The 14,620-nt window shown below is 40.4% G+C and overlaps 1 protein-coding gene across 2 annotated transcripts in view; it reads left to right on the forward strand.

Annotated features, from left to right (window-relative positions):
* The first annotated feature begins 380 nt into the window (after positions 1 to 380).
* Positions 381 to 14,620, forward strand: part of CCDC85C (coiled-coil domain containing 85C) — a 190,264-nt gene continuing 176,024 nt past the window's right edge. Inside the window, exon 1 of one of the 2 annotated variants that reach the window (XM_051978410.1) lies at positions 381 to 6,726. In XM_051978410.1, the coding sequence (XP_051834370.1) occupies positions 5,940 to 6,726 (787 nt within the window). In that variant the 5' untranslated portion in view covers positions 381 to 5,939. The remainder of the gene's footprint in view (positions 6,727 to 14,620) is intronic. The other variant, XM_051978408.1, reaches the window with a different exon arrangement.

Consider the following 14,620-nt stretch of genomic DNA (forward strand, 5'->3'; position numbering starts at 1 on the left):
CCATCTAGGGGAGGGGGTGAAGGGAAGGAGGGGAAAAATTGGAACAAAAGGTTTGGCAATTGTCAATGCTGTAAAATTACCCATACATATAACTTGTAAATAAAAAGCTATTATTTAAAAAAAAAATAATAAAGTTCTTGGGACAGCTAGGTGGAGCAGTGGATAGAGCACCAGCCCTGAAGAAATCAAGAGAACCTGAGTTCAAATCTGGCCAAAACTCAAATCTGAGTTCCTAGCTGTGTGACCCTGGGCAAGTCACTTAATCCCAATTGCCTAAGCAAAAAATAAAAAAAATAAAGTTCTGAGACAGAAAGAAATAACTAACTCAAATGTCAGAAAAAGAGCTTTATTAGGCCATAAATGAATGCCATGGAAAAAAGTTCACAGACTACCCAGAAAGATAAACAAATAATTTTTGTTCTAGTGAATATTATCTTTTTTTAAGAAATAAATTTATTGATATATTTTTACCTGATAGATACTACCTAACAAACACCTAGAGAGAAGTTAGCTAACTATAAGAAGGAGAAAGACACCATAAGATAAAGTAGAAGATGATAGTCATCATGAAGCATGATGGGGGGAAATCAGAGGAGAAACACCACCATTGCATGAGGGAGTACTAAGGGGATAGACAACATGAGGCAGTGTTGTGATAGAGTGACTCAAAGGAATACAGCAAAGATGGCATAGCCATAAGCGAATTTATAAAGGGATTTTAACCTCAAGGACATGACTACTATTTCTGACAGAACATAGCAAGGTGAGGCTGCCCCAAAGCCCCCAGAGGGTTGGCCTCAAGGGCTTGACAAAACTTGGATTTTTTTGGCTGGACACAGCAAAGTGGGGCTACCCACCACAGGGAACCTCCACAGAAAGTGGGAACACTAAGTTAAACTGATCTCCAATTCCATTCTATTCTCATCAGTATCACCATTTAAGAAGGATATTGATGAACTGGAGAACATCCAGAGGAGGGTACCTAGGGTTATAAAGGCCCTGGTTCTATGTCAGATAATAATGGTTGCAGAAAGTGGGGATGAGAGAATGGAGGAATGGAGAATGGAAGACTCCTAAGGACATGAGGGAATGTTCAAATATTTGAATGATTGTTGTGATACATTCATCTTGGACTCAGAGGGGAAGAACCAGAAGCAGTAATTTGAAGTTGCAAATAGGCAAATTTATGTCAGAAAAAATAAAACAAAACAAAACTACTTCCCTACAATCAGGAATAAATGAGGATAATAAATAAAAGTGAAACAGACTTGTTCTATTTTTAAATTAATTTTTTTAATGAAAATTCTCCTTTCCCTCTTACCTCTTCCCACTTCTAACACACATACATTGAGAAAACAAGAAAAACAAAATCCCCATTACATATCTATGTAGTCAAACAAAACAAATTCCCATATTGGCCATATTTAAAAAAAATAATCCTCTAATATGTGACCTCTCCATCAGAAGGTAGGTAACGTGTTTTATCATGATTCCTATGAAATCATGGTTTGTCATTCTTTTAGAGATGAGGGGTTCCCCTTAAAGGTCTATTTGTATATGTTATATAGCATCAATTTCTTTAAAAATAAATGGATGTCAAAGTACCTTCCAGTTCCCATTCTGTGAGTCTATGACTTGGGTTAAAATTACTGCTCTATACTTATTATCTGTGATATCTGGGAAAATCACCTCTCTTTCTCTCTCTTTTTCTCCTCAACTATAAACTGCTGTGGGGGAAGTCCTTGGTAGATCTTAAAAGCAGTATTGGAAAGTTAGTTCTCATAATCATTATTGTAAACTTTGCTGTTGACAGTGATACAGACATAATTTATTGGTTTTATAGAAATGAAATTTTTGCTTTTCCCCAAGTGGATGGAAGTAAGGTGGGATCTGAACGAATATCTGGGATCCATTCATATAAATAGGTTCCTCAGTAGCCAGATGTCAAAGTAAATACATAGAGCACCGAACCTGGAGTTAGTAAGACCTGATTTCAAATTTGATCTCAGATAGCTACTGGCTGTGTGCCAATGGACAAGTCACTTAGCCTCAGTCTGCCTCAGTTTTCTCAACTGTAAAATGGGGATAATAAAAGCAACTATCTTCCAGAGTGTTGTGGGAAAAAAAATTAGATCACATTTGTAAAATGCTTAACAGCAGGAAAGAAATGGTTTTTTACAAGAAATAGCCTACTACATAATTGTTATTTGTTAGAACTCATCAGTACCCTCAATGCCCTCCACCCCTCTAATTGGAGGGAAGATACAAGTAAGAGCTTCTAAAGCCTTCACTGAGAAGGGAAGCCAAGTCAGCCATCTCTTCATTTGAGACCTGGCTATGCTCCCTTGGATTTTCCTGAATGCATGCGCAACTACTTATCCCATGCTTCAAACCCTTCCTCTTTTAAGCTTCATTTTGTATGTTGTTTTTCCTCACTAGATTATATGCTCCTTGAGGACATGGACTCTTTCTTTTTAGTATTTTCATCCTTGGCACTTGGTAAGTTGCCTGGAAAATAGTAAATGCTCAATAAATGTTTTCCAATTATAAAGAAAATCTAATTGTCAGTGAAAAGTGCATAAAGACTCAAGTTCTAGGTTCTTGATTTTGGGCTTCTGTGGTTTGGGGCAAGTATCATCCCCTCTTGGATTCAGTTTCTTCATTTGAAAAAAAAGAAAAATAACATCAATTCTGTCTATTCTTAGGGTAAAAAATGGAAAGCATCATATAAATATAAGTTGTGATTATTATTATTACAAGCTGCTGTAGGGAAGCTGACAACATTAAAGATACCCCAAATAGCAGGGAAGGCTCCCTAAAATTGTAAACATTCCTGGTCCTTTCAATTAAAACAAAAAGTCATACTATCTCAGGTCTTAGAACATGCTTTTATTAAACATTGACAATAACACCTCAGCCACTGGAGATATAAACACAAAAGCAAAATAGTTGATACTCTCAAGGAGTGTACCTTCTTCAAGACCTAGAAAGTCTCCAACAGAAGACAGGACTTGAACTGAGTCTTGAAAGAAACCAGGGATTTCAAGTAGTAGGGGAGAGACATGGAAGAGAGCCATTGAAAAAGGCACCAAGAAAGGAGGAGTGTTCCATGTGAAGAATAGCCAGACCAGTTTGGTTGAACCATAGAAAGGAGTAAAATGTTAAAAAAAAAAAAAAAAGGAATCATCATGTGAACTTCAAATTATATAAGAATTTTTGATCATAGAGGTGAAAGAATCATCAAACCTAGGGGCCTGGAAAATGACTTCCTTGGTTTTGTAGAGGATTGTCGGAAGTGGGGAGACACCAGTTAGAAAGTTATGGTAATAGTCTTGACTGAATAAGAATTGTAGCAGTAAGAGCAGAGGGGGGGGGGGGGAACAGTGCAAGACATGTTAGGGAGTTAAAAATGACAAGATTTGCATCTCTTGATGTATGGGTTAAGGTAGAGCAAGGACTTCTAGGTTGCTGCCCTCAAAAGAGAAAATTCAGAAGAGGGATGGGCTCGAGTGGAAAGATACTGTGCTCTGTTTTAGGTACAAATTTGTGATATCAACCAGACGTTCGAATTTGAAACGCTCATAAACAGTTGGCGATAAGAGACAGGAGCTCAGAAGACAGACTAGAGCTGGATCATTTCTGTCTCTCCCTCTCTCTGTCTCTCTCTCCATATTTGAGATGGTAATCCAACCAAAGAAAATTGGTAAGATCACCAAATCAAAGGATGGACGGAAAAGTTAGGACTTGACATGGACAATAATCCTGCAAAAGAGACTATTTATTCATTTATTTTCAAGGATTTTCTTTTCTTTTATATATCCCCCATATTATTATTAATACATCAAATTCATTAAGGTTCCATTAGGATTTTAAAAGAGACTTTTTAAAAAGAGTGCTCAGACCTTAAAAAGAGTGGAGGAGAGCCAAAATAGATGAAGGTAGAAAGTCCCCACAGGGACTGAAGAGGTAAGAAGTGGTAAACTGAATTAAATGCTGTAGAAAAGCTAGAGCATCAGCTTCTGCATGAGAATGGACCACTAAATTCGGCAATGAAGAACTCATCGATGACTTTATATAGAATAATAAGATTAAGAACAGTAAAGTATTTTAGACACCATCTGCTTAGTCTGAGTTTTCTCATTTACAAAATAACTGGCTCTACTAGAGGAGACAGTGAGAGAGGGGCTTTGTGAACCTTAAAAACCCAAAGAATATGCGATTTTTTTTTTTTTAATTGCAGATAAGTAAACAGAGATTCAGCGAAGTTACTGAGCCAACCCTAGGCCATATTAACTCCCCTCTCCCATCTCACCACACTCCCCCAGGTAGAGGAGTAGAAAAAGAGCCTTCCACCCTGCTGCCTCTTTCCCTCCGCTCAGCCTTCTCAGGCCGCCCGAACTACAGCCATATCAGCTGAGAACTGGGAGGCCGCCCCGCTTCTCTCCGCCCCCGTCAGATCGCAGACTAATGAATAGAAATGGATTTTGTTTACCCTACGCAGGCATTTCAGGGAGACAGAAGAGGATTTCAGCAAAGGCCATCTCAATGATTATCTGGAGCGGGCGGGGAGTAGAAGAATTAGAATCGTGGTAGGGGGTAGGGAAAAGCAGAATTTCAACACAGTCTCCTTTAAGACAAGCTCCAACTCTACCTTTTCAATCCTGTCCCAGGCCTATTTTGTACCTGTATTTTCAAAGCGCTTTACAGCTTTCTGATTGGTTGAGTGGGGGAGGGGCCGAAACATCCATTCTCTCGCAGCAGTAACTTGAACCTGCCGGGAGAGAGCAGGGGAGGGGAGCTTTGGGGCACGGGAGGGAGGAGGCAACCACAACCTGAAAAGACTCAACCATCTAGGCGTCCTCCCCCCGAGCTCATCCCGCCCCTCCCACACCCCCTCGGAATCACCCAATCGGACTGGTGTAGGGTGGGAGCCCAGCTCTTCTCCACCTCTGGCTTGGCGCCCGGTCCGGAGGACTCTAGGCGAGGTACTGGTGGAGTGGGGGAGGTTACAAGGTGGGCTGGTCAGCGCTTCTCTCCGCCTCCTTTCCTTCAATCCTCCCTCCCCCCTCACCCCAGTTCTCCCGCAGGCAGGCGGGCGAAGCCGGAGCTGTTACGTTCGCTCCTCCCTCCCAGGGTAGGTGGGGCTGCCTCGGGCTCCGAGAGCCGGGGTTGGGGGGAAGGGGGGAGGGGTCTTTCTGTCTCGGTCTCCTCCTCCTCCTCCGGACCATAGAGCCGAACGCTTAGCCACCGCGAGCGGGCTCCCTGTGCATTGAGTCGAGCCAACCAGAAGGAAGACAAGCTAGTGTAGGGGCGAAGCTGAAGCCAAAGGCGGGGGCAGTGCGCGAGCTGTGCGGGGACCTGGGTGCAGCCGTGCGTTGTTTGGTGGGGCAAGGGCAAGGCAGCCACATCGAAGCAGATGGCGAGTAGGAACTGGCCCGGTGAGGGTCTCCCTCGGCCGCGGGGCCATTGAGACTTGCCAGATGCCGGAGCCTTTCTCTAGGACTGACTACCTAGTTCTTTGCTCGGGGAAGTGAAATTTCTCCACCTCTTGCTCGGAGCGAGACGACCGCCCAGAGTCCCAGGTGCACTTTGGAGAGGAGCGGAGAGTCGAGCGCCCAAGTCCTGATTGTCTAAAGAGAACAGGCTGCTGTGCAGTCCGGAGTCCAGCAGGTGCCGGCTCTTGCTCTCACCCCGCCTCCGGGCCGGGGGAAGGAGCGCTGGGGGAGTCTGTCTGCCTTTCCCACCCAAAGCAGAGGTGTTCTTTGGTGCCAGTGTATTAGAACAGGAGAATAGCACAACTTAGCGGAGATGCACCGGGGATCTGGGAGCTAATACAAGGAGAGAGAGCGAGAGACAGAGAGAGGGGAGGAGGAGGAAAAAAGTCACTTGTCTCCTCCTCCCCACCTGAAGGTGTCCAGAGCCTCCCTCTCGGGACCGAGATGGCTAAAAACACGTCGGAAGGGTCGGGTAAGGAAGATCTGAGCAAGGTTCCAGACGAAGAGCTGCTACGCTGGAGCAAAGAGGAGCTGGCTCGTCGGCTGCGGCGGGCAGAGGGCGAGAAGATGGGCCTCATGGTGGAACACGGGAACCTGATGAAGGACGTAAACCGGAGGCTGCAGTTGCACCTCCACGAGATCCGCAGCCTCAAGGAGGTCAATCAGAAACTGCAGGACGACAACCACGAGCTGCGGGAGCTCTGTTGCTTTCTGGACGACGACCGGCAAAAAGGCAAGAAGCTGTCGCGCGAGTGGCAGCGCTTCGGTCGCCACACGGCCGGCGTGCTGTGGAAGGAGGTGGCCCTGTCCCAGCAGAAGCTGCGCGAGTTGGAGGCCCGCCAGGAGGCCCTGGTGCGGGAGAATCTGGAGCTCAAGGAGATCGTGCTCATGCTGGACGAAGAGCGCAGCGGCGCCGGCTCCCGTAGCTCCATCGACAGCCAGGCTAGTCTCACCAACCTGGCGGGGGGCGCCGGCGGTGCGGGGCCCCGCGATGTGGGCGATGGCAGCAGCACATCTAGTACGGGCAGCGGCGGCAGTCCAGACCACCACCACCACCCGCTGCACCCTCACGGGCACCTGCCGCCGCCAGGCCCCCAGCAGCAGCAGCAACCCGCTGCCCCTGCGCCCCCTCTTCACAAAGCGGCGGACGCCAAGGCCGGCGCCACCCGAAGATCCTTGGACGACCTGTCCGCGCCCCTGCACCATCGGAGCATCTCCAATGGACTCAACGGTAAGATGCCGGATCTCTCTTTCCTCTCCGCAGGAGGTCTGCAAGTCTTAAAAACCGGTAGTGAAAGTGCTTTGGGGGACTCCCGCTAGGGGGGGAAAGTTCGAGTTTTGGAAATTCCTCGGGATTTAGGTTTCCCTGGGACAATTCTTCAAAATGAGTTTTCCATACTTGGGAATGTAGGGCGCTGTTCTTAATTTTGGCTAGATTGCCTGATCTTTACTAGACTTAAAAGACTCGTAATGGGCTGTAGGAGTAGCCACTTTTTTGAGTGGGTGTTTGTGTGAAGGATGTGGGTGTGGGTGTTGATCTGGATTTGGAATGCTCTGTTCCCTTTTGAGTTCTTTATAGTTCAAGACCCGGAGTAATGTTCTCTCTTTGGAGTCCCCTGGGTTGTCTGGTCGGTAGAGGGCTTGAACCCCTGGAGAGGATAGAGATTGCTGCTCTCTCTGGTTTCACCTGTTACTTTAAGAGAACCAGTTAACCCCTGATTCCTCTCTGCTTCCATCTCTGCCTCTACTCTCCCTGATCCAGAAGTCAGTTTCCTTTTTCAATTTTGCATTGCTCTCAAGGGAGTTAACCTGAAGTTCAAACTGTGTCCTGACTCACTGTTTATATTTTCCTGGAATACTGTGTGGGCGGTCCACGCATAGATTTACAGCATTAAGTGGGTGATTGGGTTTGTGACAATGGCGTGGGTATGTTTGTCTTTAAGTTTAATAAGGGGATAACCCTAGCCAGTTAAGGAAAAATATTGATTTGATGGGGAGGTCTGGAGGGTTGGTCCAACCTTATAACAAAGGTTATAAGGTTCTGGGGATTTTAGGCAGGTTTAGAATTTTTCCACCTTCCCTAGAGAATGGTGGGTGGGTGAGAGGCCAGGGGTAATTGTGAGAGGATTTAGCTTGGGGTCTGGGGCCTGGAGCCTAGAGCCTAGAGCCTAGAGCCTAAAGCCTAATCAGTTCTGGGATTATTTACTCCAGGGAAGGAAATTACTTTTAGAGAAAATGCAAAGAAGGCCCAGAGTTTAGGCTGATGCTGAATTCCTCATGTCTTTGTTGACATCCTAACATGAAATTGAAGGCCACTTTAGTCTGCAATACAATTTAAAACAACCTTGCATGTTATTTTTGAGGGAAGCACGGCTTTGATTATAGCAAAACTGGAGTTTTAAGATTGAAATAAAACAATAAATATGCTTACCAATTTACAAGGATTATGCTGTATTATAGTATAAGTGTTCATTTCCAATTCTTTTTTATAAACACTATTTTGGTTCATGAGAATAAAGAAATATCTTGAGTGTTTCAATTCACAGTTGTGATATATGTCAATATTTCTATACACACATGTATAGGCCTGTGTAGATGTATGCACACATGCATATCTACACATATAGTACCCTCTGGCAAAGAGTGTTATCAATAATATTAGGTATAAAGTGTTTTTACATCAAATATCTCATTTGCTTCTGTGGGGCAAGCAATCAAATAGGGATAGCCCCATTTTCCAGATGAAGAAATGGAGGAAATTTGTGATTGTCACAGCATATTCAAGAGATGCCTAAATAGGTGACAGCCTAAGCATAGGGGAATGCATCAGTATGAAAAGGGAAGACTGTTCCTCTATTCAAATGTTCTAAAGGTAGGAAAGGTTAGGGTTGTTCTGCTTGCCCTGAGGGACAAAAGTAGGAGCACTTGGTGGAAATAACTGACGGGAAACTTGATACAAAGGGAAAAAAATTCCTGGCAAGTAAGTGTCTCTGAAGAATGCTGTGGACTATTTTAGGAGGTGTAATGGGTTTTCAGTCACAGAAATTCTTCAAACTCAAATGATCCACCCAATTGTCAAGGATATTGGAGAGGAATTTTTTATTGATTATAGATTGTAGTTAAGCTCTGAGATTTTTTTGAGTTGCCCACGGTCTCTTGGAAAATGAAGGCAGTTTCTTTTTTAAACTGCCTTTTTTAAACTGCCTTTACTTTTTATACATAGAAATCATATGAGAGAAGGAAAACAACAAAATTGTCATCCTATGCTAATAAGTTTTGGATCAATTTTTTCCTGGAGAAAACCTTGGGATTTCAGATCAGTAAATGCCTGTCACAGCCTGTTCCCTCTTTTTAAAAGCCGATGCTTCTTACTTTCCAGACTGTATATGGCTCAATTTCCTCTCTCCTCCCCTTCAGAGAAGGGATGGTAGTTCCTCGTTCTTCCACATTTTTGGCTGCTCAGTTCCGGCTTCTGGTGGCTATTCTAAACTATTTGCCTGCAGGTGAAGATTAAACTCAACTTTTCTAGTGTTCTTTAAATGGTATTTTGGACAACTAATGAAGATTATTTTATTTTCTATTTTAGGATAGTAGCTCTGTGATGAAAATAATTTCTCTGTAGTTGCTTAAGCCTAGAAATCAGGATTTGATATTTCTGATTATCTAGTAAAATGCCTGTTTGTAGGGTGGGGTAGGGAGTGGCAGGATAGTAAATTGAGGAATCTTGATTTGTTGGAAATGGGAGGGCGCTTTAATACCTTTAAATACAATACCTTCTTTTGACTGAGGCAGAAGCAAGAGAAATGACTCGATATCACATCTAGATCTTGATCAAGAGAGCAAGGTAGTTTTAATGGTAGTTCTTAAATGAAAAATGAATTATTATTCTTTTACTTGGCCTGGTAAAAAGTTTGGTTTAAATGTTACATACTAGAGATCTTTCATTGTTCAACTCCTTTTTGTTTTCAGTTGGATGCTATTTACTTGGCAGGATAGCATTTCTGCCTGTTAATGTCTTAGTTATCCTTTCCCATCACTGGACAATCAAAAACAAAAATTCTAAAACACTTTATAAAATACACAGCTTCAAGTTTCATTTGAAGGAGTGATCAGTGCTTGATTGTCCAAAGATGTTACTGATAGGTAAATTGCCTACTTCTTATTCCAGCCTCTGTGTTTTCTCCAGTCCCACTAATGAGTTGTCACCAACCTCCCAAAATGGATCTGTAATTCCTTCTTATGCACATAGTAAGTATTTAGGGTTTGAATTTAATTCACTGACTTTTCTTGTTAGAATATCTTTTGGATGGGTTCATTTATAATAATGATGTATTATCTCTATGTAGTATAGCATGATATAATTGCACTTTCATATCTGTTATTTGCTTTATCAATACATATATTAAGCCCCTGTAGTGTATGGAACTCAGTGCTAGAAGGGTGAAATTAAGTTTAGCTGAGTAACAACAATTCAGTAAAAGAGGCACAGCAGGTCGCATCATCCCCATTTGATAACTAATTTGGTCATGGTTTCACAAGGGTGAGTTAGCCAGATTTAGAATCCAAATCCACTTGGCACAAAAGCCAGGAAATCACTTGACATCATTTATCCAGAACATCCAGAAGGTCCAGAAATTTCACAAAAGTCACCAAAAAAAAAATTTTTTTTTTTTCACAAAAACCATCCAGTGAGTATAGAGAAAGAAGTTTTCATGATAGCAGACTGCTGCACCATTGTGCTGAGGGCACTTGACTGGCTTGTGTGGGTGTTGGACTGAATGATTTCAGATTTTCTTCTAATGTTGATGCTCTATAACTCTGTGAAGCTAAGAATTCATTCTGATATGCATGGTGACTCATCTTGTTCTCTAGCTCAAGGGCCTGAGAATTGAACTGCTTTAAATTCCCATCTAGGGCATGTAATTTCATCAAACCATATAACCCTTTCTCTTTAGTCTTTTTGTTAGACTGGGTCAAGAAAATTATGGTGACCTATTAGCACCTCTAAACAAACTGGATTTTACTTCCTCGGGGGTTCTGTTTACTGTTTAACTTATACATTGTGATGCTCTTAACTGTGAATCTGAATAGATGTTTGTCTGCTAGGAAAAACAAACCCACAAGTCCCGAGCTAATGATATGCATACATCTGTAGAATATCTGACTGATTCTTGTAGGAAAAAAATTTAAATCATTTCAGTTTGGAGATGGCATCAGTATCCATAAAAAATGGAGAAAATCCTTTGAATAAATAGGCACATGTACCTTTTTCTCTGGCATTTTTGCATTGACAGAAGGAAATTTGATTTGAATCAGTTTTGAGACTAGACAGGCATAGAATGTTGCAACTAATAGAAACATTAAAGAATATTTATCCCAAGCACTTCATTTATCAGGAGCCCATAGAGAAAGCAACCCTTCCAAGAGCATACAGTCAGGGACAGAATGGGCAGCAAAGCCCAAGTCTCTACTGTCATGAACTGCTCTTGTGTTCTATTAGCTTAACTAGATGGATCTCAGTGATGGTATCAGAATACCAAATTCAGACGGAAGAGTTAAAAAAAAATCCAGTAAATTAGGTTAACGACTCAAAAAAATGGCCACTTATTTTTGTGGTGATCTCTGTGTTCAGATCCTCAGATCTGATAACGTTTTTGAGAGAGTTGGTCTGGAAGACCTGGAGATGTTCCTTCTTATGCTACATCTATGACCCAATTACTTTTGTTCTTTGAAGTCATGATTTTGTATCCATCATCTATTAAATTGGAGAAACTTTACCATTGCTCAGATGGGATTACTTACTAATTGAAACTTTATTAAAACTTTGAGAAGGGAAAAAGAGAACAGGACAAACCCTATTTGTGTTGGTTCAACAGAGAGGAAGGTAATGGATAAAGATAAAGGTCTTTGTTCCTCTGCTACTTTTGTTTAAAAAGAAAACCACTCTGAATGAACCCTTTATTTTGTGTTTGAGCATAGAAAGAAAGCCAAGATCTAAGCTACTACATGTTACACTTCTAAACATAACCTAGTCTAGTGAACAAAGGTCAGCAAAGATTGATGGCCATGGTTAGATAAGGCTTTTTTTTTTTTTTCTTTTTGTAAACATAATCAGTGATGATCTGATACATTAGTTCATTGACCTAAACCCTTGATAGTCCCCCAATGTCTACTAAATAAATCCTTTGGGCTGATATTCAATGCCTTTTATCATCTGATCTCAGTCAACTTTTCCAGCCTTACCTCCACTACTTTCCTTCAGGATTCCTGTACTCTACTTACATATTGGACATAAACAGATTCTGGCTTCCTACCTTTATTTGATCAATTCTTTTTCCTTACAATGGCTTCTTCTGATCTGCATCTTTGCCTGCTAAGCTCTTGCTTAGCTCTTTAATAATAATTACTTTTACTCTTCAATAAGAACACACACACACACACACACACACATCCATATATATGTTTGACCATGTCCCTCTTCTACTCTAAATGTTCTAGTGGTTCCCTCTTGGTTCTAAAGTAAAATACAACTTTTTTGTTCAACATTGTATCTCTTTACAATCTGACTCAATTCTCACCTTCCTGAATTATTAAGAAAAGGCTTAATTCTATTCAGATTTTACAGTATAAGAAGGCTGAAGGAAGGACATGATAAAATTTACAGTCATTTTCTTTTTTAAAAAATGCTGAAAATACAATTTGGGATACTTAAATGATTAATCCAATTATCAGGGAAATGCTATATATGTAACAGACCATTTCTCCAATGATGTTGGATAAATTAAGTATCAAAAATAGATATGTGGTTTAATTTTTGTTGTTGTTGTTCAGACCATTTAATTGATAAAGGGAAACCCCAGTGACAAAATTCCCTGTTTGGGTAATACTGTTATCACCACCACCATAAGCACTATTGTTATCTTCATTGACAGGCAAGAAAACTGAGACAGTTTAGTGACTTATCCTAGTATATATCTAAGACCAAATTTGATCATATCTTCTTGACTCCAAGCCCAGCACTATATTCACTGGCCCTATTCACTCTGCCAAGGATTTAGACTCCTAGAGGTCTTAAAGAGTTACCTGGTAATATTGGGAGGTTAAATGACATGCTTATGGCTACATAGCAAGTAAATGTCCTTCCCTCTTCTTGTGCTTTCCTCTTCTTTAAAAGGAGGAATTGAACTATATAATTTCTAAGGCTCCTACCACTTGTAACATTTTGATTCCTCCATGGAGCTCAATCTATTTGGATCAGCAGATTTAGGTTTACATTATACTGAATTATATGATATAATTCTAAGAAATGATTAACTTAACAGAGGAAATATCAATGATTTGGTTAGTTTATATAAAGCAAGAGATGTATCTAAAGACCTCACAGTATCAGACTTCAAACTATACTGCACAAAGTAGTAGTTAGCAAAATTATATAATGCTGGTTAAAAATAAAACAGTAGATTAGATATCAAGTTCAGAAGCAAATGAACTTAGTAGTATAGTGTTCAGTAAACCTAAACACCTGAAATACTAAAGTAAGGATTCATTATCTAATGAAAAAATGTTGGGGAAACTAGAAAGCACTCCAACTAAAATTAGGTTTGGATCATTATCTCATTACAGGTACTACAGTAATTTCTAAATGAATATATCACCAACATTAACAGGTCTGGTGTACTACTACTTTGGATGCTTTGGGGCATATGAGGTGTTGGGTTGCCCTCAACAGAATCTGAGTAGGAAAGGTTTGTTAACACTATTTCTTATACAATAATGCAACTTCTGGACACTTATTATGAACTGAGATTGAACAAATTAATGAATCTACAAGTATTTATTGAGGTTTTATTATGTGGCAGCACTTTGGATTTTTAAAAGGGCCTCACAATCTAGCTTTTAAAAACTCAGAGTTAAAATAAATAAGAAAGAACTTTATTGGCATAGAAACGATTTGGTGATATTTTTTAAAAGTTTATTTTCAAGTATTGAATATTTTTTATTCCCTTATCCTTTCATCTTCCTTTCCCCACTAAGCACAAACAAAAACAAATATAAAATAATCTGAAAACCAATTCCATCCATATTAGGTTTTGCTTCTCAAAAGTGGAACAAAAGGATCTTCATAGGCTTTTGTTTTAAAATAATAGCTAACTCTACATAGAATCTTTTTGTACCTTAAAGTTCTTTCTAAGACTTCAGTGACTCTTAACTAGCTACATGGGGCAATAGTATCCCACTGTTATCCATATTTACTTTAATCCTTGTGAAGGTATTTATTAAACATCTGCATTTTGAATACTGGTCAGGGTTCTATTGAAATTATGAAAGTGTAAGAAATGGTTCCAGTCCCTGGAGAGACAAGATGGATAACACAAGAAACAATTAGAAAACAATTAAAGTGCCACACTATGCAATTAAATGAAGTACAACCGAATTGTCTATTTACTCCAACATCTGGATTATTTTAAGTATTGTAAATTTCTTCTATTGATTTTTAGGAAATTGAAACAAAGGTAAATTATTTGAACTCACTCTGTAACCATAAGTTATTTCATTTTGAGGGTTTTCATTTATCCTTTTGTAAAAATTAGGTTGTTGGATTGGAAGTGTGATCTCCAATTCTAATATTATTTACTTTTATAAATTTAAGGTTTTCTCCAGTTTAATGTTATATGTCTGAGGTTAAACCTTTTTGGATCATTGAGGTTGGATGTACACTAATTTTTTTTTATTGTACCACATTGTCTTTTTTTAAGTATAATTTTATTTTTCCAAGTACATGCAAAGATAGTTTTCAACATTCACCTTTGCAAAACCTTGGGTTCCAAATTTTCTTCTTCTCTCCCTCTTTCCCTTCTTACTGCCTCCAGGAGCAAACAATCAGATTTAGGTTAAACCTGTGCAGTTCTTCTAAACATATTTCCATATTCATCATGCTCTGCAAGAAAAATCAGATCAAAAGGGAAAAAACCAAGCAAACAACAACAAAAAGGCAAAAATACTATGCTTTGATCTACATTCAGCCTCCATAGTTCTCTCTTTGGATGCAGATGGCACTTTCAGATGTCAATCATTTTAAGAGAAAGCTTTTGTTGTAGGCATATTATTTCCATCTTCTAGGAATC

This window comes from Antechinus flavipes, chromosome 2 (assembly GCF_016432865.1).
Source record: "Antechinus flavipes isolate AdamAnt ecotype Samford, QLD, Australia chromosome 2, AdamAnt_v2, whole genome shotgun sequence".
Taxonomy (NCBI): domain Eukaryota; kingdom Metazoa; phylum Chordata; class Mammalia; order Dasyuromorphia; family Dasyuridae; genus Antechinus; species Antechinus flavipes.